Here is a 22,747-nt window from a genome sequence, read left to right on the forward strand (position 1 = left end):
AGACAAAACACAAATCACACATTGGCAACAATCAATTAATTGACGGACCTATTTAGCATTAAACAGCCAACCCAACCCTGATAGTCTGAAATCCTACATCATTTTCCTGAAGGTATCCAAGGTTGTTCCCAGTTTGAATGAGGCATTTTTTTTCTAGAACCATGATGATATCACACCCACATCAAAATAAAGAATATGTTAATATGTTTTCGTCATAAGGTGTGATATGTACCAGAATATAACAGGCATAATAGGATTTATTTTATTTGGAAATGTAAATATACTGTTCCTTTTGAAATAGGAATGTTTATCTTCTATGTAACTTCTGATTTTTGTGAGTAGGTACAAGCACCTGGTTATAAAAAAAAAAAAAAAAAGCATGCACATTGAGTCTACACTACCTTAGCAAGGTAGACAAATATCAATTATGTAGCGCATCGCACACACACACACACACACACACACACACACACACACACACACACACACACACACACACACACCAGCCAACTTTGTCTTATTCCATCCACTGTAAGTATCAGGCTACTCAGCAACAAGTAGTGGAATCTCACACAATAAGTAGGCCTATAGTGTATTTCCCCAGGAAGGTGTGGACTGTAGTCTGTAATGTCTTATTCTATTGTGTCTCGTACTTTACAGGAAAATGTATGTATTTGTAAATATATGAGATATATTTTGAAAGTTTTCAAAATAAAAAAGTATTCCTATTTTCATATGGTCATAAAATCATATTTGTCAGTGAAAATACTGGTGGCTAGAAACAAAAACTTAACCAATTAGCAGGACAAGGAAACTTCTGACATCTGCCACTTGAACTAAATATACATTTTCACACTTGATAAGACAATGAGGAAAAGTGATATGGGTCAAACTGCAGCCAGTGTGGCCTGAACGCTCCCACAAGATTTGGTTGCCAGATTGGAGAGCATCCTGGACTCCCCCACAAGACATAGTTGCCAGATTGGACCACCGCCTGGACTCGCTCATATGTTTCCTTTTTTCACTCTCCTGCAGTCCGTTTTCCCATAGGAATGTTGTTGTTGTTTTGGTATGTGTTTGTGTGTGTGTGTGTGTGTGTGTGTGTGTGTGTGTGTGTGTGTGTGTGTGTGTGTGGGGGGGGGGGGGTCTTTATGTCGTGCATATATCTATATTGTTCTATTATGGTCTTCAACCAAGTAATAAAACCACGGAAATCAGTCATTCAAAAGTCACTTAAATCAGCTGTTAAAAGCTGCCTGAACTGTGGACAAAAATCAAAAAGGATTTCATTGTTGACTGAAGTGTCTTGCAGAAGCACTCAGAAACTCCTCTAAAATGTCCCCATTGTCTCTCAGCACTGGCCAGAGAGGCACCATCAGCCAAAGCCTACAAACTCTAAATTCACCTGACACAAGATTAGAACAGCACGACATGTAACCGCAGCAATGGTAACCTAATTTTAGAGCAAATGATGCTTCTCACTCAAAATATGAACAGGATAATGGGGATACTGTATTTTTTTTTTGAGCCGTTTGAAATGCTTCTCTCTGGCTTTTAGTCTGTTTGGACCAGCTTAATTCTCTTTCCCCATTTGTGACACTTATCACACAGAAAAGTGTTCTCCAGAACATTCAATAACACTGCAGTCAGTGCTATCATGTTTCATGAAATGGTTGAATTACCTGGATGTGGTGGTGTGGTTTATGAAACATAAGGTATGTTATATACATGTACTCAACATCCTGTGCTATTTCTGTTGTCTGTTAAAAATAGAAATACAAGGAAGCATACAAGCATAAGCTACATACAGTATGTTAAACACTAAAATAGAAATACAAGGCAGCAGGCAACATGTGATGAACACTGACTCACTCGTGTTTATTTCTGCTTTCGAGGTGAGGCTATCAATTTCACCATCACGGTTTAGTGATCCTCTCGATTGGAAAAGTGCTTTATAGCAGTGAGTTCATACATGGATTTGCATCAGATTCCTGGCCTCCTTTAGTGCTCTTTGACTACAGCATACATGTATTAAATTCATGGTCGCAAGTGATACATCTGTCATGTACCGTTTCATAAATCTGCCCTATATACTGCTCACACACACACACCCACACACACATACACACACACACACACACACACACACACACACACACACACACACACACACACACACACACACACACACACACACACACACCCACATAGTAGTTTCTGATCCATGTTCTGACAGCATCCCCTGTCTTTGTTTTGCTTATTAACAGTCAAAAAAGGGTGATGCAACTCCAAGTCATGGTCCTCGTGCTATCTGTCCTATTAGGTTAGCAGACACACATGCACGCATGCACACACACACACACACACACACACACACACACACACACACACACACACACACACACACACACACACACACACACACACACACACACACACACACACACACACACACACACGCGCACACACACACGCGCGCACACACACACACACACACACACACACACACACACACACACACTTCAGCACCCCTACTCATCCTTCCACATCTGCTAACAGCTCCTCTCCTAATGAGATCTTCCAGTTTGACTGAGGAATGCTCTTCCCCATGAAAGACAGCCAGGTCCTGAGAGAAGAGCAGATTTTATCCTTCCCTATTGAAGTTTCTGTATCTTTGAGTTAGATGAGATGTAGACAGCAGGTAACCTGCCAGGCTTCCTGCTCTGACTGCCTCTCTTCACTCTGTGGGGGGTGAGTGTGTGTCTCTGTCTGTGTATGTGTGTGTGTACGTGTGCACGTTTGTGTGGGTGTGCTGCTCATATGTATCTCTATAAGATGCAAAGACAGTAGGATGTGGAAGATCTGGGAGCTTTAAAGGTTGTAATAGCAGGCTAGTCTTTCATAGGGATGTCTGAAGATTTTATATGAGCTAAAATTATGATGCTTGCAGGACATTTATAACTCTATTTCTGAGCTTAGGGAGTTTTTTCTTTGCTACAGTGATGAAAATAAGGAAGTTAATTAAATTTAAATGTGCAAATATGTAACTCTTTGCAGTTGGGTTTTCTAATAAAGCCATTTAAACATTCTATGAATTTTGAATTTAAGGAAAGGAATTGATGGTGCTTATGTCCTTTGAAACTATGAAAGTTAGTTAGGACCACACACAGAATAGGTTTATGTCACAGCCTTTTACACACAACACTGTACTAATCTTCAGCTGACACCTTCATCACAGGCAAATGTGTGAATATTTTCCTCATATTTTTCTGGTGAACAAAGGCATTCGATCTGCTATTTTGGACTCTCATTAGTGGCATCATTGCAGCAGGCTATGATTGACAAGCTATGAAATGAAAGTACTGAGAGTAAAAGTCTACACATTTTAAGTGAAAAATAAAAACATTTATTCTTGAAATTCACAGACCACAGAATTTGCATGGAATCTATTTAGCTTTCATCTTAGGACATGTGGACAACTAAACACAGCCTGAGATTAACCCAACACCAATGTGACACACCAAACGAAATCCCTAGTTGCACTTTAAAATGACTCATGAGTGAAAGTGAGCATAGTCTTCGTTCCACAAAACTTTCTCCTTCTCACATAACTTAAAAGTATTTAAAAGATTGAATCATGTCCCCCACAGTCCAGTTTATATGGAATGACAGAATTGAAACTGAGTGAACTAAATTGGCATAACTCTAGATATTCCGAGACGATGGAACTTGGTGCTTCATTACATCTGTAAGTTGAACAAAAAGTCTCTTACAAAAATGTACAATAGATTTGAGAAGAGGTGATAGATAGAGAGGATTTGAGGTTGAGGGGGATGTTCAAGAAACCTCAGGTATGGAAACAGCCTGTGGATCAATAGCTCATCACTCTTGGTTCTCGGCGTGATGGCACCCCATTGGCTGAACTGAATAAGAGTTTAGAGGGAGTTTTAAGGTTGCTATAGTAATAGAGTGAAGGAGGACAGAAATGAAATTCTATATCCTCGTGCCAAGCAGCATACCGGTCTGCGAGTTTCAAGGCTCTCTTTACCGACAGGAAAAACAAAGCCCTCCTAGATTGAGTTCAAAGTGTGTGTGTGTGTGTGTGTGGGGGGGGGGGGGGGGGGTGAGCTAACCTATTGTAGAAGTTTTATTGAGTGCATTTTATCCTCGGTTTAGGATTCGTTTGTGATTATTTCCTGATAGATTGAATCAAAATAACATTAATACCTCATACAGCTCATACAGGATTTTACACAAACAATCCAGTCTTCCTTAATTATTATAGAAGGATAGACTGGAGATCCTGATCAGCAACCAGCATTCTCTTCATCATTTTCTTATTTGGATGGTATTTTAATTATCTGATGGCTTCATGTTTTACATTTAAATGTGCAAATATGTAACTCTTTGCAGTTGGGTTTTCTAATAAAGCCATTTAAACATCCCCCCCCCTCATTCTCTTCCAGTTTGGCAGAACAGAGGTGATCGATAACACCTTGAGCCCAGACTTCGTCCGAAAGTTTGTTCTTGACTTCTTCTTTGAGGAGAAACAGAATCTTCGCTTCGACGTGTGAGTACAGGTTTGCCAAACGTGCTTTTTTTGTGCAAGATATATATTTTATATCTCACCCAACCTCACCATGCACTGTTACGAGTAATGAAATACATTGCTTTGTAACTTAACATTTGTATAGTGATGCTCCTCTTTGTGATTGTACTGAACGTACATGAATAGAACTGTTGTTAAATTAAGTATGATTAAGAATAGAACACAATACAATAGACCACGTTTTATAGTATGGATAAATATTCATCATAGCACCTTCAACCAGCCAAATCTCCTTACAGGAGAAACTGAGAGACATCCGCTCCCTGTCCCCCCCCCCCCCCCGCCCCCCTCACCACCACACACAGACACACACACAAAATCACCTACACACACACACACACACACACACACACACACACACACACACACACACACATAGAGCCACCCACAACCAGAGCGTGGGGAGAGAGATCGATGTCCTCGGCAGGAGGTAGAGGACTGCACTGATGAGGATCAGGTGGAGCTTAGGACAGGTCCCTATCTCGCTTCACTTAGATCCATCACATTGATCAGAACTTGACAGTGGGCCCTCTCTCTGTCTCTCTCTTACTTCTTTTTCTCTTACTAGACTTCTGTCTACATCCTTAAAGTCATCTTTAATCACCTCTAATGTCTGTACCTCTCTCTATTCATCATTGTTTTGGGTCATTTGTTCTTTTAGTCTATATTTATCTGTTCCTCTCTTCTTCTTCTTCTCTCCCCCTCTCTTTCCCTCTCTCTCTCTCCCTCTCTGTCTCTCTCTCTCAAACACACACACACACACACACACACACACACACACACACACGCACACATACACACACACCTTCTTCCATCTGTCCCCCATAAAAATCAATAGAGGTGACATCCAAGCAGTCATTCTCTCTCATTTACTTGCACCGCTAGTGTTTGTGATGTATGACGAGTACACGCTACGGTGCTTGGGAAGATCTCTGTCCAAGAAGAAAACAGAGCATTTAGAAATGCCCTCAAGAGCCTGGCAAAGGCCAAAATGATGTAGAGTGTTTTAAAGGCTTCTTCAGATCTGAACATATTTAGATTTCAAGAGTCTCTGGACAGATGATGGTCTTTTCTGTATGCTCCAGTTTCATAGCGGGATTAAAATACCCCAGCTATTGAGGCAGTAAACAGATGAGATATGATTTTGTTTGATTTTCACTTCAGTGGATTTGAAGTGCAATATTTTTGGTAACAGTTTTCATTTACAAACATTAATAGATGCATTACCATAAATAATCCACAAACTTAAGTATTCATTAACTATAAGTAATGTTAAGTGCCAAGGTTTATGGGTTCAGGAAGCTAATGAATGAATTACACTTTATAGCTATGATCTCTCAACTGACATTCAATTCAACAAGTTAACATGAACAAACCATTAGTTTTAAGATTGACAAGCATGAACTGCTATTAAGTGCTTGTTAAGGATGTTGGTGATATTCATATTAATGTTATCTACTGCATTTATTAATGGTAGTTAATGGCACCTTGATAAAAGCCTTACCACACTGAGTATACATATACATGAGTGTATACTGAGAGAGAGAGAGAGAGAGAGAGAGAGAGAGAGAGAGACTTTGACATCATCTTAGCACTTGTCAGTTGCTACCAAACTTGCATGTGGCTGTATTGTAATACATTGCATGTCCATCAGCAACCTTTTGCATTTCACAAGCACGTATTTACAGCCTGTTTGGGTTTGCAGCAACCAGCTGGTATCATTAATTGCTCGCATGGTTGTAGTGTGAGTAACGAAATATTAGCCATATGTTAACGCTCACTTCAGGGCACGTGGAGCCTGCCTCTGCTTCTCAGTCTGGCAGCTGGGTGGGAGACAGTAACAGCACAGAACCAAAGGTGCTGTTGTTTCCCAATGACATAATACCTGTTGAGTCACGCTATCCGGCGGCCCCCTCCGAATTGCGCTGATGCTAAGCTAAGAGCACTAATCCTCTCTGAAAATCATTACAAGTAAATAATTGATACAGCACTGAGGTGGAAGGAGTGCACAACTATATGTCTTTGAGTTTTGATTTAATTTGTCTCGTTGACTCCCTTTTCCACTCCTTCTTTTCTTTTCTTCTTCTTTTCTTTCTCTTTTCTTCTGCCCTATGTGTCTCTTAGTCTCAAGTTTGTTTAGTTTCTCTCAGTCACCTGTTTGCTGACCATGTGTTGTCGCAGTGAAACTTTGCCTACGATTCTCTGTATTTCAATAGGATGGGCAGGAAATCACACATGCAGTGTCTTTTTTTCCTGTGCAACAGCAATAGCAACAACACTGCACAGAGCCACACACGGGGAGAAAGAAGCTACGTAAAACCTTACATATTCCCAGGAGTACCTATACAGTACATGTGTAATATGGTGTTTGTAACCCATGATTGTTTGATGGCCAGTTATCTCTAAGTGACCTATGCAGAACCCCAAAACCTTTACATAATCTTTTAAGTTTTTTGTATTTTATTACCCAAACATAAGCAATGAAATGGCAGTGGTTTATTGAATGGCAGTTGTTTATTGAATGGTGGTAGAAACGCTGCAGGCAGTAAGCAGTTGGAGGATTATACAACCCCGGTGTGGTACATGCATTTTGTTGATAGTTGTAACACATGTAATAATTGCAAACCTTAACCTTGTTTTGATCAGTAATGGGTTGCTCAAAGTTCAAGTAATGGAGATTCATTTGTCCATTCAGTCCTATTCTGCACATAGTCACTGACCTCAAATCGACTGTCCATTCATCACTCCTCATTGATATTCCGGTGGCTTTCTGAGATCCACGCTGTATTTCATTGGCAACAAGATCAAGTGGGGTCCTATTGCATTTCCAATAAGGTGTAAATATAGATGGCTTGCCTCTCCTCCCCCCGGTTAGCCATGTCCCTGGAGACGATGGTGATTTCTCAGATGTAGGGTTCATGGTGGACGTCTTCAGTCTTCAGTGTTGGGGGTTGGGTGCATGGATATTAGTGAGATGGAAGATTGTTCAGAGCTGCCAGCTAGTATTTTTAGCCTTTTCTCTAAATCATCTCAAGCCATGAACAAAAACATCACCGGTATCGAAAAGCATGACCCAAGTTTGCTGATAGCTGATTTCGTTCAATGTCACAACGTGTTATGTGCAAACATTAGGTAGAAAAAGCTGAGCTCTTTTGGATGTGGTAGATCAGTCTGCATGAAATTTGTATAAAAAATGGAAACAGCCGATGTGAAATGTCTAAACCCCACAGAAATCATCACATTTCACAATCTCACATTTAAACTTTACATGCCATATAGAATTATGAAAACAACATTAAGCAGGTATGCAGGAAAATGTACTGATAATAAAAGATGATATTAATATTTGTCTTCAACATGATCAAAAGTCATGGCTTTCACAAATATGAAAACTATATACAGTATATATATATATATACTATTATATACAACATATACTATATATACAAAAATATAAAAACTACCCTGTTGTATTTATGTTTTGGGTATGCATACATGTCCTTTGAACCATGTGTGCTCCCCAGGGGACTTTGAAGCATTTTTATTGAATTTTGATGCATCTTAACGGGGCAGAGTTTTAGGTGATGTGTTTGGCTGCAGCATATCATGGTTGTTTCCCAACCATATCACCTGTTACTGAGTGTATTCAAGGTTAGCAGAATTGGGTGGAACCCTTGGATGCAACTCTGGTGAGTCTTCCAGAACTTCACAGATCAGCTTTGCAGTTTGCTTTAAGTGGTTTTGAGATAAGAAAAGATGTTCTGAGAGCTCTGGTGCAGGATAGATATGGAACATTTGATGGATTCAGGCTTTCTTTGTAGCAGAGGAAATGTATTTGCTAAGATGGGGATCTTACCTTGGAGATCAATATAGTGTCTTTCATGAGTGTCAAAAAGATTGACTCTCTACAGAGGTATGAAAAGGTTCTTTTTGAGTTTTAAAGGGGCTAAATGTAAGCCTGACTAGCTGCTGGCTAGCGGGCTGAATGATTTAATACTCCCCACACCAAGCAGATTGGGGGCAGTGTATGAATACATTTGTACACCCCGACCTCCTCTTCCTTTGCAGAAGTAAACAAAAAGTTTGGCCAAGGTGGGGGAGGCTGAAAACTACATGTAGCATGAAACAGTTGTATGAATGAAAGATATCTAGGCTACCATTAAATAAAAAAATATAGAAAATATCTGGTTATTTCACTTAATTCTGACTCATTCTTTCACTTTATGTGGAAAGTACAAAGGCTGCTAGGAGATGAATGGGGAGGGGCTAGAGATGGGGCATTATGCAACTAGCCAATAAAGTTACATACAATTAATTTTTTTCTATGGGTCATCTAAATGGAACAGCCAATGTCCTGGATGTTCTATAATCAGTTTGGGTATATCAGTCTGAGATCTGTCAATCAAATGATCAAACTCTAACCTTGAGTAGGGCCAGTGCATTCTGGGTACCTCTGTCCCCTAATGGCAATATATGTAATGTGGCGAAACTAGTACTATTAAATAAATAAATAAAAGGTAATTTCTTGAAGAAGATGTACTTTACCCATACTCAATTATTTACCATTTTTCAAATATATAGTACGATATATTTCAATATGGTAAAGCATGCCTTCACCATTTATGCTCATCATTTTCACTTGGTTTCTCAAGGAAGATATTGCAATAGTCTTTTTTGCCTGGAGTTGTTCCCAGTAAAGGTCAAATCAAAAGACAATTTTCTGTTCAGTTGAAGAGGCAGGATATTAGTGCCACAAAAGTTCAATTATACAGGAGAGGGAAGCAGATCTGTGCTTGTGTCTCCATCTGCTTGGGATGTGAAGCCCCTGTATCTGTGGTGTTAGTGAGGGAGGGCCGTTCACACAACCCTAGCTACACACAGGCAGATGAATCTGACCACAGAGCAGGAATCACTGTTTACACATAAACATAACTTCCAGTTTGGTTTGGGTTTGTGGTGACAGGTTGTTTTGTGTGTGTTGATTACCGGCTACTTAACTGTGTTGCAGAACTCTAAAATAGACTGAAAAAGAGCCAGATGTATTTTTGTCGCTGTTAAATGCTTTTGTATGGAAATTGTTCTTAACCTTTGCTTTGTAGATTGGGTCTGTGGTTTATGTTTAACTGGGGGCTTTTTTTGTTGTTGAGTTACTGCAAACGCTGAAATGCCGTCAGTGCTTTGTGTTACTCTGGGATGCAAATGAAGCACATTAAAGTTTGGGGGAGTTTATTGCATTTCTGGGCTAAATGTCATTCTACTGTGGCTCCCAGGCCCATCATGCTGGGAAGTAATTTTTATTCTGATACGACACAAGAGCCAGAGTATTGCTCATTTGTTGCAGCGAGACCGATATAAATTGAGTGAGTGAGAGAGAGAGAGAGAGTGACAGGGAGTGATATGAGGAGATTTGAAGAGATTTAGAAGTCTCGAAATCCAATAGACTGTGAGAGAGCAATTGACTTCTGCGTAACTTTGAAGACCATGACATTGTTTTGGATCCCTCTAAATTAGTTCTTTGGTGGGGATAGACATTTTTAATTCAGTGTGTGTAGCCATACACTGGGTCTTACTTTTTCAGCTCTACCAGGGAATCCGTAGCACTGTGACTGAGAAGCAACATGGTTTCTACCCATCCATCAGATGCCCCTGTGGGGCTGTCATAAAACCCACCTCCTCAGTGTCCTTCGGCCTAGTGGAGCTTTTACATGTCCATCAGATAAACAGAAGATGTGAAGGGAGCAGAGGCAGCAGAAATTCAAATGGTTCCCTTCTATTTTCAAAGATAGATCATCAAAGATAGATGCTTTTTATTCAAGTAATATAAACAGGACTTTTCTAATTGCAGAACCAAGTAAATGGCTAAAATTAGTTTTTATCTTTGCATAACAACCTTATATTTAAATGAGCCCACATTAGCATAGATCTAACTATGGCTCTATGGTATACAGTTTGAATTATTAACTACTAATTATCTGTGGCATGAGGTGTATAGTTGCTCAGGATACCCAAGGGGCTCTCATCTCTGTGCCACCTTTGCACTCTCTCTTTCTATCTCTCCTCTGAATCTCTACCCCTTCCTGACCTTTTTTTTATACCAGGATTACGTCTTTTATAAAACCCCAGTCGTATTTGCATAGCCCCTGTGTCCCCTGTGGGGGAATTGCCAGCCTGAGCTCTTATCAGTTGAACCAGGCTGCTCTCTTTTGAGGACTCAGTTCAAAGTAGATTTTACATGAAGAGAAAACAAATATATTTATGTACTGTATATCAAACCTCAAAAGTTAAACTGACCAGGTTAGCTCTTTATGTATTTTATGATGACTACTTCAAAATTGTCAACCTGGGACACAAAGTCAACTGCCCAAAATCCTGTTTTATGTCTATTTCCACAACAAAGAACCAGAGGCTACCTGTGTGAATATGAATGAGGGCAGGCAGGTGCCTGAGTTGGTTCTGTGGCTAAAGGGGAATCTTTTTTTCACATGCAAAGAGAAGTAGAAACCAATAACTAAAGGTCAACATGCCCTAAGGTGTTTGAAAAGGGCAGAGCCTTTGCTTCCTATAACATTTATGCAAACTCTGGGAGGCAGCAAGTTAATTGTATATTTTAAGTAAAAGATTGAATAAAATTGCATTTTAACTATGACTGCCTCTGGGTGTAGGCAGATGGTCATATAGTGTTTGTCAACAATTTCTTTTTCATCCTCTATCTTTTTTTTCGCCAATTTTTGAGACCCTGCTACCATAATCTTTGGATGCGTGCCGAAATTCTGCAAAGTTTCATCCATAGGTGGCGCAGCAGCTGACACACTTCAAATCTCAAGTACCGCTTAAGCTAAACTTTTGAAATTTGGTATGCTTATACTTGGCTACATTTGCTCACATCTCCTAAAGTTCCATTTGGCTTGCTCAATAGAATTGCCGCCAACAACTAACCAAAATTCAGCAGCCAATACATGCCTGTGTGAATGGTAAATGGAAATGTACTTATTTATTATGCCGTATAGAAGGTATTTACCCAATTTCAAACAAATCAGCCATAAGATGTCACTACACCAACCTGCAACATGTTTTCCTCTGTTCGTCTGACATGGTTTGGTCCATGGTTTGGATCTTCAACGTTAATTTTGTCTTATCCTTATGTAACATTTACAAAATTCAAATGGTCCTTTTCATCTGTTGAAGTGGTCAAATCATACAACCTTTTGCACAATATGCTTGAACCCCGATGATCGCTACTTGCTGCTATATTTATTTAACTAGGAAGGATGCCACATGCCCTGGGGGATACACGGGTAGCATATTATTGGATATAGTAGCATACTATTGGAACATAGTTAATAGAGCAGTCAACCCTCAGTGAAAAATGTAGTTACTGTTTGTGTCCAGAAAAAAACTTGACCTGAATCTCTTGACCTGTCTGACTTCTCATATATTATTATCTCATACATATTATTTCCAATGAGAGTGCCTGTGGTGTTGGTATATCAATATATATATATATATATATATATATATATATATATATATATATAACTTATAATATAAACCAGATTGTTGTGTGCAAAAACTGCTTGATGTACAAAGCACCATAGGCCAACAGGAACATTTACTAAAAATAAACAGACATTCATGTTTGACATTTCAGATTTTTCGCAAAAAAACTGAGTGCCATGACATAAGCACAGAAAATCTATTTTTGAATCCGTAATGGCATATATTAGTCATGCATGTGTTTTTATTGCCCATGAAGCCATCCTCATTCTTTCAGTTTTATTATCAGTTTCATTGAGGAAATTTATGATAAGCCTTCATGTTTGTTTTAACTCTGGAAATCTCAAGAAGGGGGACCTTGCCTTCCAATTTAAGAAAACTCAAGGCGGCTTTATGACCATAATTGAATAACTAATGCTATTCCCTCTATGTTGCTGATATGCGTTGTGGGTAGCAGTATGTGGAGTGTTCACTGGCTATAATACCAAATCTGTGTTTGCCTTCCCACCCCAAGCTACATTCACACACATACATTGAGAGTCTGTGAGAGGAAAACAAAGAATGAGAGGAAAATCAAGAATGAAGGAGGATTCTCTCTCATTTACAAAAAAAGTCATTTCAAAGATATTATTTTGGAGTTAAAGAACCAATGTGATCCATGGACAATGTCACAGAATTTCAGAATGTCTGTCCTGGCATGCGCTAACCTGTACAGCAACTTCAGAACTCATTGTTCATCTGTTCATATGTTTTTGTTGAGTGCTTACAATATTTTGTATCATCTGTAACCCATACCCCTGGTTAAGTACTCTGTCTTTGTGTCATTAAGAGCAAATAGCTGAGACCTGACTAATTTGCATTCAAATGGTTGATGTGAGCATTCAGGTTCTCCTGTCTAATTTTAACTCCTTTCCTCCAGATAGCCCCCTTCCTGCTATGACCCCCCACACACACCCTGCATGCTCATTAGATTCTGACAATATGGCAATATGTATTTGTACAATACTCTATCTGATCAACACTGATTTTGGTTTGATGTCAAACAATGTAGTGTAGTGTTAGTGTGTTGTCTAATTTCAGCACAGACATTAACAAATGTGAAGCAAACACTGAGTTTCTCCTCATGTGCATAACAAGGCATTTTCAAGGACTCATTTATTTTCTTCTCAACCTTGCAGGTACAATGTGGATACAAGAAGTTCAAACATTTCAAAACATGTAAGCACTTTCTTGTCAGCAGTTGGAAGTAGATATACAGAACCCTACATTGTGAATGTAACTCTTAAAGCCTCTAAAATGAATGAAAATTAAGGCTTTTCTATGCCATATCATATAATTTCAGATTCTAATCTAACACGTTTATGTCCTTATTGCCATACACCTGTGGATGAGCAGAAGGTTAGTAATGTGCTCTGTTTTGTTGTTCAAATTATGTTTTTGTAATGAATACATGTCCTTGTGCAGAGCAGGCCAGTATGTCAGCTCTTCCCTGTTATGTGTTTCAATTTATTTTGAATGTCATTTATAATAATATTTAATTAAAATAAATCACACATTCTTGAGATAGCAGCACAGTCTTTTACCTGAAGGTATTGTTCTCCAGATTACAATATCAACACAGATCTCCCCCATAATTAAGTTAATTGGTTTTCTTGATTAGTTTGATAACCTAATTAGAATCCTATTTGGAATGCACACTGTCATGCCGGCTACCTTAGAGCTGACAAATGTGGCCTCAAGTCAGATATAGAGCAGCTATTGTAGAAGCAGCCATATTGTTTTCCTCCTCTTCTGACTGTGCCTTCTTCCATTCCCCAGGACTTCCTGGGTCAGACATTCTGCACGCTGGGAGAGATCATCGGTTCTGCAGGTGGTCGGTTGGAGAGAACACTGTCGTGAGTTCTATGATTACAATTCTTTGCTGTAAAAATACAAACAAAAACAAAAACCTCCTAAAACATTGACAAAAAAAGAACATACCCTTTGATATAGTGACAGCTCAAGTGTGAGAAATAAGAGGATTAATGCCCGAAGGTTTTGTTCCTCATCAAAACTCGTCAAGCCTGAGAATGTGTGGGTTCTTGTTCTGTATGGATAATGGGTAAACAGACCAGTACCCAAGGCAGCCACACAAACAGACTCTGAATAGTAGCTTCTAATGCTGTGGGGCCTAAACACAAATAACATTCAACTTAAACAGTTTTGGGTATTTGTAGCAGTTATGCAAAAGAAGATATTGAGACCGCACCCAATAAAAGCCACTGGTGACTAGCAAAATGCTTACTCATCTTTTGTACAGGGAACTTTCTCATACGAGAAACGTAATTAAAAGTAATGCCACTGGTAACACCAGTATAGAACTAATGCCAACTCAGACCTCTTTCCCCTAGTCATGGGGCAGATGGGAAAGCAAAGAAGTGTTTGCCAGTGTTTGAAGTACAGGCACATAATTCAGTCCAGTGTCTCAGGCTTGAGTCCTGAATTTATTTCTTGCTAATGAGAGTTGGCACAGCTAGCTAAAGGCCTCAAACATCAACCAACTTGCCTGGGCCAACAAACTCTTATTGGCCAAGTGAATGGTGGCCACTGGGGCTATAAGTATGTTTACATAAGACTCAACACTTTACAGATACCGTTCCCAGTTCAATATTGCCTTGAATATTGTAGAATATGTATGAAGAGGTTCTACTCCCCTTGAGGTGAGCCTACGTCAAATGGAGCCTCCATCTTGTTTTTCTCAGTCAAGCCACGCCATACTGTATGTCTGACTGAGCTAGCTTGCTCTTGTTACATCATACTGAGTTACTTTACTCATGGGACAATATAAGAGGAGTCCTCAAACCTTGAGCTGAACTGGGTCAGAAGGAGCCCTTCAGAGAATGACAAAAAATGCATGTATCCATGGCAACAAGACAGACTTCTATATTTTACTGTCACCAAATCTCAAGTATTCCTTGTTGTTTAATTTCCTTTTTTTTGCCGTATCCCTCTCTCTCTCTTGTTAACCTCAAGCAGAGCGGCCACCACTGGTCTGTCATTAAAGAAAGGCAGAGTCATCAAGACTGTTCCTCACTGACTGCAAAAGTTCAAGGAAATTCCTCAAGCAACAGGTTCAAGTAAATGTGGAACTCTATCGCTTAATACTTTCAGCTTCAGTCTTTTTTTCTCTTTGCCTTCCTTCTTTGTTGCACACACACACACACACACACACACACACCACACATAAGCACAAACACACACACACACACACAAGCACAAACACACACACACACACACACATATGTGCATACACACTAAAACATGCTGCCTGGTAGGTTGGCATAGCTATTCAAGGACATAATCAAGTAGACGTGTTGTTATATGTTGCTATGAGATGTCTGGTGACACATTTGAGCTCTTATTTCATCTCGCCCTTTCTTATCCATCAACGTGTCAAAATGACATAGGGCTACATAGATTTACCAGTGGCCCATGCCCTTGAGCTTGTGTCCTCACATTGGCTTAAAACATGGACTTGAAAATGCCGTTTGGACACATCAGGCATGTGTATTGCGCTGATTGTCAACTGAAGGCAGATTGTTTCTCTGAAGTGATTCAGATTTATCATCAAGTGAATCTAAGTTGAGTTGTATGACATATTTGTGCCATATTCCCCCCCCGCCCCACACACACACACACACTGACAGGTTGATAGCTACTCAAAGTTCAATTATATGTGGTTGAAAAGCATTCATTTCAATGTTTTTTCAAATAATCAAAGCTTGTAGATCCAGGAGGTTGATAGTGGCTTGCCCACTCTAGTCTACAGGAATATTGATCATACTGTGATTCAAGTCTTGTTCACCAGATTTATGGCACACACGCAGACACACACAGACACACACAGACACACACAGACACACACACACAGACACACACAGACACACACAGACACACACAGACACACACACACGAATCACATTCATTTTCATTATTTTAAAGGTGGCTTACTTTGACCTACATAAAATGGAAGCATTTTTTGTCTCCTATAATTTATTTCCCTCCCTCTCACCCTATTTTAATGAAGGCAGAGGACTGATTTAAGGGTGCTCTTCTCCTCCCTCCCTCACTCTTTACCTTCACGATTACAAATTCAAATTGGTTTGCATAAAAAGGCAGCTCAGTAGGGTTTTTCTTCTTCTAAATTTGTTCCCGGTGATTGTGAGACCCCCAGAAGGAGGAGAGTTTCAGGACTCTGCACAGATGTAATTCACATTCTGGCTCCAGAAGCCTTTAATAGAATGTTTGGTGGGAATTCCAATCTCCTATGACTCAATGGTGCATGAAAGATCTGACGAAAGCTATGAAATCCCAAGACCAGATCTACCTGGCCCATTATCCATAAAGTGTTCTCCATCAAAGTAGGTCCTTAATGTCTTGACTATTACAAGTTCCCTATGAGCTCAGGGTACTCTTTGTAGGCATATATTAATAAATAAATGAATGAATGACAGTTTCACAGAAATAACTCAAATGTAAATGTACTGTATTTGGCAAGCAGTTTCATTAAATATTAAATGGCCATATGCAGCCATGCTTGATGTGTCTCTGTGGACTTTTGACTAGAAAATACTGGCACAGACTCAGACCTTTGATCCACAAATCCAAGAACCCTCCAGCCATCAGGTTCAAAAGTCATTTGTTTTGGACTCATCTTCAAATAATAATATTTCATTTGAGTGACATCATGTTGATGTCTATCTTATATTGCATATTCAAATACGGCAACTATCTGTTTTTTTTAATCAAATCTGCCCAGACTCGAGCAGGTCCATTAGTGTGTGTTGTGTGTTATGCTAAACACTAAATGCAATTCCTTGAATTCCTACTACTACTAGAATTGCACCTTAAAGACACCTTATTGCAGGCTTAGTGATGTTGCCTCTCTGTGTCTAAAATTCCTCATGTGCTGAGAGTTGTTGCCCTACTTATAACTGTGCATATCTGAATATTCCTTGTTGACACCAATTGCCAGCCAGCTAGCAGGCTCTCGTTCACCTGCATGACATTATTTTCCAAGAACCTAGCAAGCGTTCTTTTCCAGATGCACTTATCTCTTTGGATAAAAGTGTAGTCCTTGTATTCAGTGTGTGTCAACTCAGAAAATACCAGGTCTAATGTTTGTACCTATTTGGTGAATCCTTTTAGTTTTTACTTTGGAGTAGGTGCTATTATTAGCCCCAGAACTTCAACCAATGTGTCCATGCTGGTTTTAATGCAGTTGGTATTGATCTACCACTAATGCACACATTTCTCCCTCCAATAAATAACTACATTTGAATGGGGAGAAGCGGCATAATGAATTGTTGCAATTGTTTATTGCTAGCAATGAATCAATGCATATTTCAATGAGATATAAAGATGCTCAGTGCAGGAAAAAACCTCCCAACGCATGCAGAAATCTTCCAGCATCATTTGTTGTGACGGCAACATAGACTCATATGAAAGGGTAATATGTGGCCTTTTGAAGTGGTTGGTGATGAGAGGCACACTCGCAGTATCCGCACAGGTGGGATATTTATGTCTGAGTCAATATGCTCCCTCGCTCGCCTCTTTTATTTATTTTTGTAAAACCTCTGGATGTTGCCATGGAGAGGAGACTTTTGTCTCTGTGTGTGGGTGACTTTGATACAGCTGAGTAGTTCGGTTTTAAAACTGCACGTGGCCTCTGGTACACCCAATCCCATGCTGCACCAGTCGCAGGGAGTCCAGAGAGCCTGCGTCCTCCTCTCTATGAAAGCGTGCTGGATATGTTTCAGATGTAGTGGCCTTTATTCTAATCGTCTGATTTATGTTTTTATTGCTTCTTCCTCCTTTTTTCTGTTTCTCTTACATCGTGGTCTGTATAAGGTATGGATCAATTTAGTTAAGCACATTCTGTGCATTTCAGTAAATGATGTTGGCAGTGTAATAATTGCGCACGCACTCACACACACACACACACACACACACACACACACACACACACACACACACACACACACACACACACACACACACACACACACACACACACATACACACACAGACCCACACACACGCATTTACATGAATGACTACTTAGTGTTCAGCTTAGGTGTAAAAGCTAAATGGCTCCAATCTATTCATAGTAATTAAATGCTGAGGGGTGTACCTCCGGGGACTCTAGCACAACTTGGGATAACTATAGTGAAAGTAAATCCCAATTTACAGAGAAACGACCTGCCAATGTTGTTCATTGAGATGTATTAGGTAGAGCCGCTGAGTGAAATTAGCTGTTTAGAAAGGTGGCAGGGAATTACACACACTGTCACACACGGTCTCTCTCTCTTTCTCTCTGTCTTTCTCTCTGGCTTTCTCTCTGGCTTTCTCTCTCTTTTCTCGGTCTTGGATACAAATGTGCGCACCCCCAATATATAATTTAGAACTAACTATGACTGCACAACATATTTACATGCATATTGAATGCAAGGATCTGAATAGAGGTTGATGTTCATAATGGCATATATACATAATTGATAAAGCTATCTTTATTTCACATTTAATCACATCAATGTGATCCTTGTCCCCTATCCTCCCACCATGTGTCATCAGGTCATGGGTCTGCCTTTGAGAATAATGTCCTTTTCTCTCTCAAGCCCCTCGCACTCTGATCATATTAAGATTCAAGTGAAAGCAGCATGTGCTGCCTCTAGATTCCTCCCACCTCCACCCCCTCCATCTCTCTCTCTGTCTTTACACACACACACACACACACACACACACACAAACAAACACACGTGCATCCAGAGTATCTCCTCACAGGCTTTCATATTTTGCTGCATCACTCTGCTGTTTTTACCAACAAATATGTCCTTTGTTGCAGGAGGCAAACAGCATCATTAGCCTATGTAGAGGTGGGCAGATTGTTACTTGGTGCACAATAAATAAACCTTGCTCTTTTATTTTATTTTGGAACGGAATGATAATTGGCAGGTTCCTATTTAGAGGTGCTGTTTCTTAGTGATCAGAGGATTAACCCCTATGGAGGACACAATCCATCTGTTTTCAGAAAATTGTAAGGGGGCTTGCACTGTGCACAGTAGCCTATTGTTCCAGCTTAAATTGAAAACTGTGTTCAATTTGTCAAGCGTTACCTGCTACAATAGTTCCTGTCATCTCTTCGCAGAATACTGTCAAAATACTGGTCCTTCCACTGGCCAGGCAGCCCTCAGGAAGCCTCAGTATTTCCCTTGATGGCTCTATTCCCCACGAATGAGCTAAAACCTGGTATTTGGATATTTTTAAGCATACCCTGTGCCTGTTTGCTGTTTCATTTTTTTCTTTTAAATAATGTTCACCTTGGGAGCGCTTTAGGTGTGGGTAAAAATGGCATCAAGTTTTGCAGGTCTTTTGTGATTTTTTGAAAGCTGAAGGCCTCAGACTTCTGCATTTCATTCAATATCTGTACAGCTCAAACAAAGCTGCCGGTGTCATCTTTGGACCTTGGGATGCTCCCACTAGACCTGCACATGTAAGCTAATATAACTGCTTATCATTCTCACCAAATGACATTGAACTTCTGGTTGGCTGAATAGAGTGAACAAACAAATGGATGGGCCATCATTTCCTTTCGTCTAATGAAGACAAATCAGATAAGCTGTTTAGAAACAAAGGGGAGTGATTCAGATAGTGCTCACCTTGAAGGCCCTAGAGGTACAAACATATCAGATAATCATTGTGCCCAGTGCCCATAATGAAGCAGGAATTCAATCATCTTTCATGCCATTTTGAAAGAAAATAATTTGAGGTTTTGTGTGCAAGACTTTCATTTATGCCTGCATTGCTAGCATGGTGGACTACCACAGTATATTTTCTGGTCTTCCCCAAAAGACTATTTAACTACAACTCACACAGAATGCTAATGCTAGAATGATAACAAAGATCAAACAAGCAGTGCACTTAAGTGCGATTTAGGTCCCTATACCAGACTCAGTTACTAATACAATTGATTGTGCTGCTATTTGTTTACTAATCACTACATGGATTACATCTCTACACAATACATTTCCAATACACTAGACGTCTGCAAAGTTATTAGGTTTCTTAGATCATTAGGGGCTGTTCAGCTCGTAATGCCACAGATTACAATCAAATGTGACAGAGAAGCATTAGCCTGTTATGCAGTGCCCTTGCCTGGAACAAACTCCCTGTAGACTGGAGATCAGGCGCTACACCACTTTAAGTCAAGGCTCAAAACGTTTTAATTTGGCTGTGACCTTTACTGAACTGTGTATTGGATCGTTTTGTTATAATTGTTATTTAGATATTGCTTTTTATTTATTTTTATTTTTTTTGCAAATATGTATGTGAAACGCTTTTAGCATTTGAACCTTTGAGAGTGAAACATGCTTTACAAAAAAGAATGCAAAAGAAATGCAGCTGAAATGAGGGTAATCACATCATCTTTCAGCATTATTCGCTGCTTGTCACACTCAAAAGGAACTTATCTTCACTTTCTTTTTCAGTTCAGCACAACTCCTCACTTTCTCTTTTCAATTAGCTTTCATTTTCTTTTTTCCTCCCTGAAGTTTGCTGTAAAAATCGACTGTGTTCGACAGGCCGTGAAATGCATGGCTGGCGTGAACACTGAACACGATTCTCCCCGCCTGGGTGTCTGATCTGCATCCAAATAGATAATTAGCTTCAAAAATCCTTATGCCAACCACCCACAGATGCCCTAGCACTCTCTTCCACACCCGCCACACAAACATACGCGTGTGCGGAGGACTGGGAAATGCAGGCAGGGTGAGGCATCTGCAGGGGACATTTGGAACTCTCTCTCTCTCTCTCTCTCTCTCTCTGTCTGTCTGTCTGTTTCTCTCTCTCACTCACTCACTCACTCACTCACTCACTCACTCACTCACTCACTCTCTCTCTCTCTCTCTCTCTGTCTCTAACTCTCTCTCTCTCTCTCTGTTTCTCTCTGACTGAGGAGTGATCCTGGGGTTTGAACGTGGAGGGTCTAGACACTGTGTATAACCCACCCTCCTCTCTGGTTATCAGTCCAATTTATTTACCAATGGGGGGAAGGAACACACAACCCTACTGTGTCTTGTGATGCATGCCAACCAGACTGTAAGTTTTGGCTTCAACAGGTGACCCTCTGTCATATATGTGTGTACACACCTGCTGCTGTTTCTTGTGTCATGCTTGTCGGGCATGCAGTTTTTGCAACTATGCATTAGTCGTATCGGAGGGAAACATGAATCAGCCAACAACTATGCTTTTTATTATTGTGTTGTACTTTTAATTAATAATGTGAATTACTGTTACCCTGTCAGTTTGGTAACTCCACATTGGAAGGCATTTTTTTCTGTGGTTGTTTTCCATTTTTAAGCTCTAAGGTTGGCCCCTGTGTATTTTTTGTTTCATAGTTGGGGTGGCAGGTAGGCAGGGTGTTTCTCTATTTTCTCCTCGCTGTTTGCAAGATTGAGGGAGACACCCTGCATAGATCGTCTCGCTTTTCCTGATAGGAAGGAGAGGAGGGGAGAGCACGGCTCCAGCAGGGAGGAGGTGTGAAGTGGGGAGAGAGGGGTGCGTGACAGGGGGTGAAGGGTAGGATGCTGGCAAGAGCTATTTTTGGGTATGTGGAGGAATTGGGGGGGCGGAGGGGGCGATGAGGCGGGGGGAGGACTGGTGGATGGGATCCGCATGTATCAGACAAAAAACACCATGTGGGACAATCTGCTCCAGAGAACAGATTAGATGGAGAGCATTAGAGGGTGAGAGGCTGAAAGGGAAATGCAGATGGTAAAGATGGTAAAGGGACCATGATAGGGTCTTCTGTCTATGTGTGGGGAATTTCTCACCATCGCTCTCTTTCCATCTCTATCTCTTTCTCCATCTCTCTCTGTCTTTCTCGATCTCTCTCTCGCTCTTTCTCTCTCTCTCCATTTCTCTCTCTGTTTTCATCTCTCTCTCTCTCTCCATTTCTCTCTCTCTCAATGTCTCTTCTCTTGTAGCTTCACTCTCGTAATTGGGGAAGAGTTTCTTTTATTAGATTCATGGTCCCTGAAATGCCAGGTTGTGATGTGCTCTGTTGGTCCTCATGGAATTGCGACAAGTACCAAATACATTTGCATTATCGTAGCGCTCTCCGTGACAGTAAAGAAAAATGTTTGCTAAAGGTCGATCTGCAAAGATCAAAATGTGACGGCAAAAGCATGCTCCTGTCTCAAACCTTTTTATTAATGGTCACAGTATTTGCATTTAAATCTGAATGCAATCCAGTGAGGTGCTGCCCACAGTGTGGTTTTTCATGACTATTCAGATGCATGTATCCCAGACTGAGCTGGTCTTTGCAGCCCACTAGATGCGCATACATTTAGACTCACCCTGCCCTCTCGTTTCTTGGAATTGCAAAAAAAGGAGGTACATCTGTTTCTATGGAGACCTCATATTTAAATCCATGCCATCTCTGCCAATCACTGTACTTATCCATCCCACCACAGCCTCAGATCCCCCATGTGCGGCCATTAGCCTGATGAAAAAAGGACATTTTATGTATCGGATGGAACTGGGATAATACCTGTGGTTTGAGTCACCATAGTGAGAGTGGTTTCAAGGTGTCACAAACCCTGTCTT

The 22,747-nt window shown here is 40.3% G+C and overlaps 1 protein-coding gene across 1 annotated transcript in view; it reads left to right on the forward strand.

Moving 5' to 3' along the window:
- Positions 1 to 22,747, forward strand: part of LOC105901820 (copine-9) — a 70,135-nt gene that overhangs the window by 8,976 nt on the left and 38,412 nt on the right. The window contains exons 4-7 of the mRNA XM_012829317.3: positions 4,467 to 4,570; positions 13,282 to 13,321; positions 13,499 to 13,501; positions 13,922 to 13,998. Coding sequence (XP_012684771.1) covers positions 4,467 to 4,570; positions 13,282 to 13,321; positions 13,499 to 13,501; positions 13,922 to 13,998 — 224 coding nt within the window. The remainder of the gene's footprint in view (positions 1 to 4,466; positions 4,571 to 13,281; positions 13,322 to 13,498; positions 13,502 to 13,921; positions 13,999 to 22,747) is intronic.

Source organism: Clupea harengus, chromosome 5 (genome assembly GCF_900700415.2).
Source record: "Clupea harengus chromosome 5, Ch_v2.0.2, whole genome shotgun sequence".
In the NCBI taxonomy this organism is placed as follows: domain Eukaryota; kingdom Metazoa; phylum Chordata; class Actinopteri; order Clupeiformes; family Clupeidae; genus Clupea; species Clupea harengus.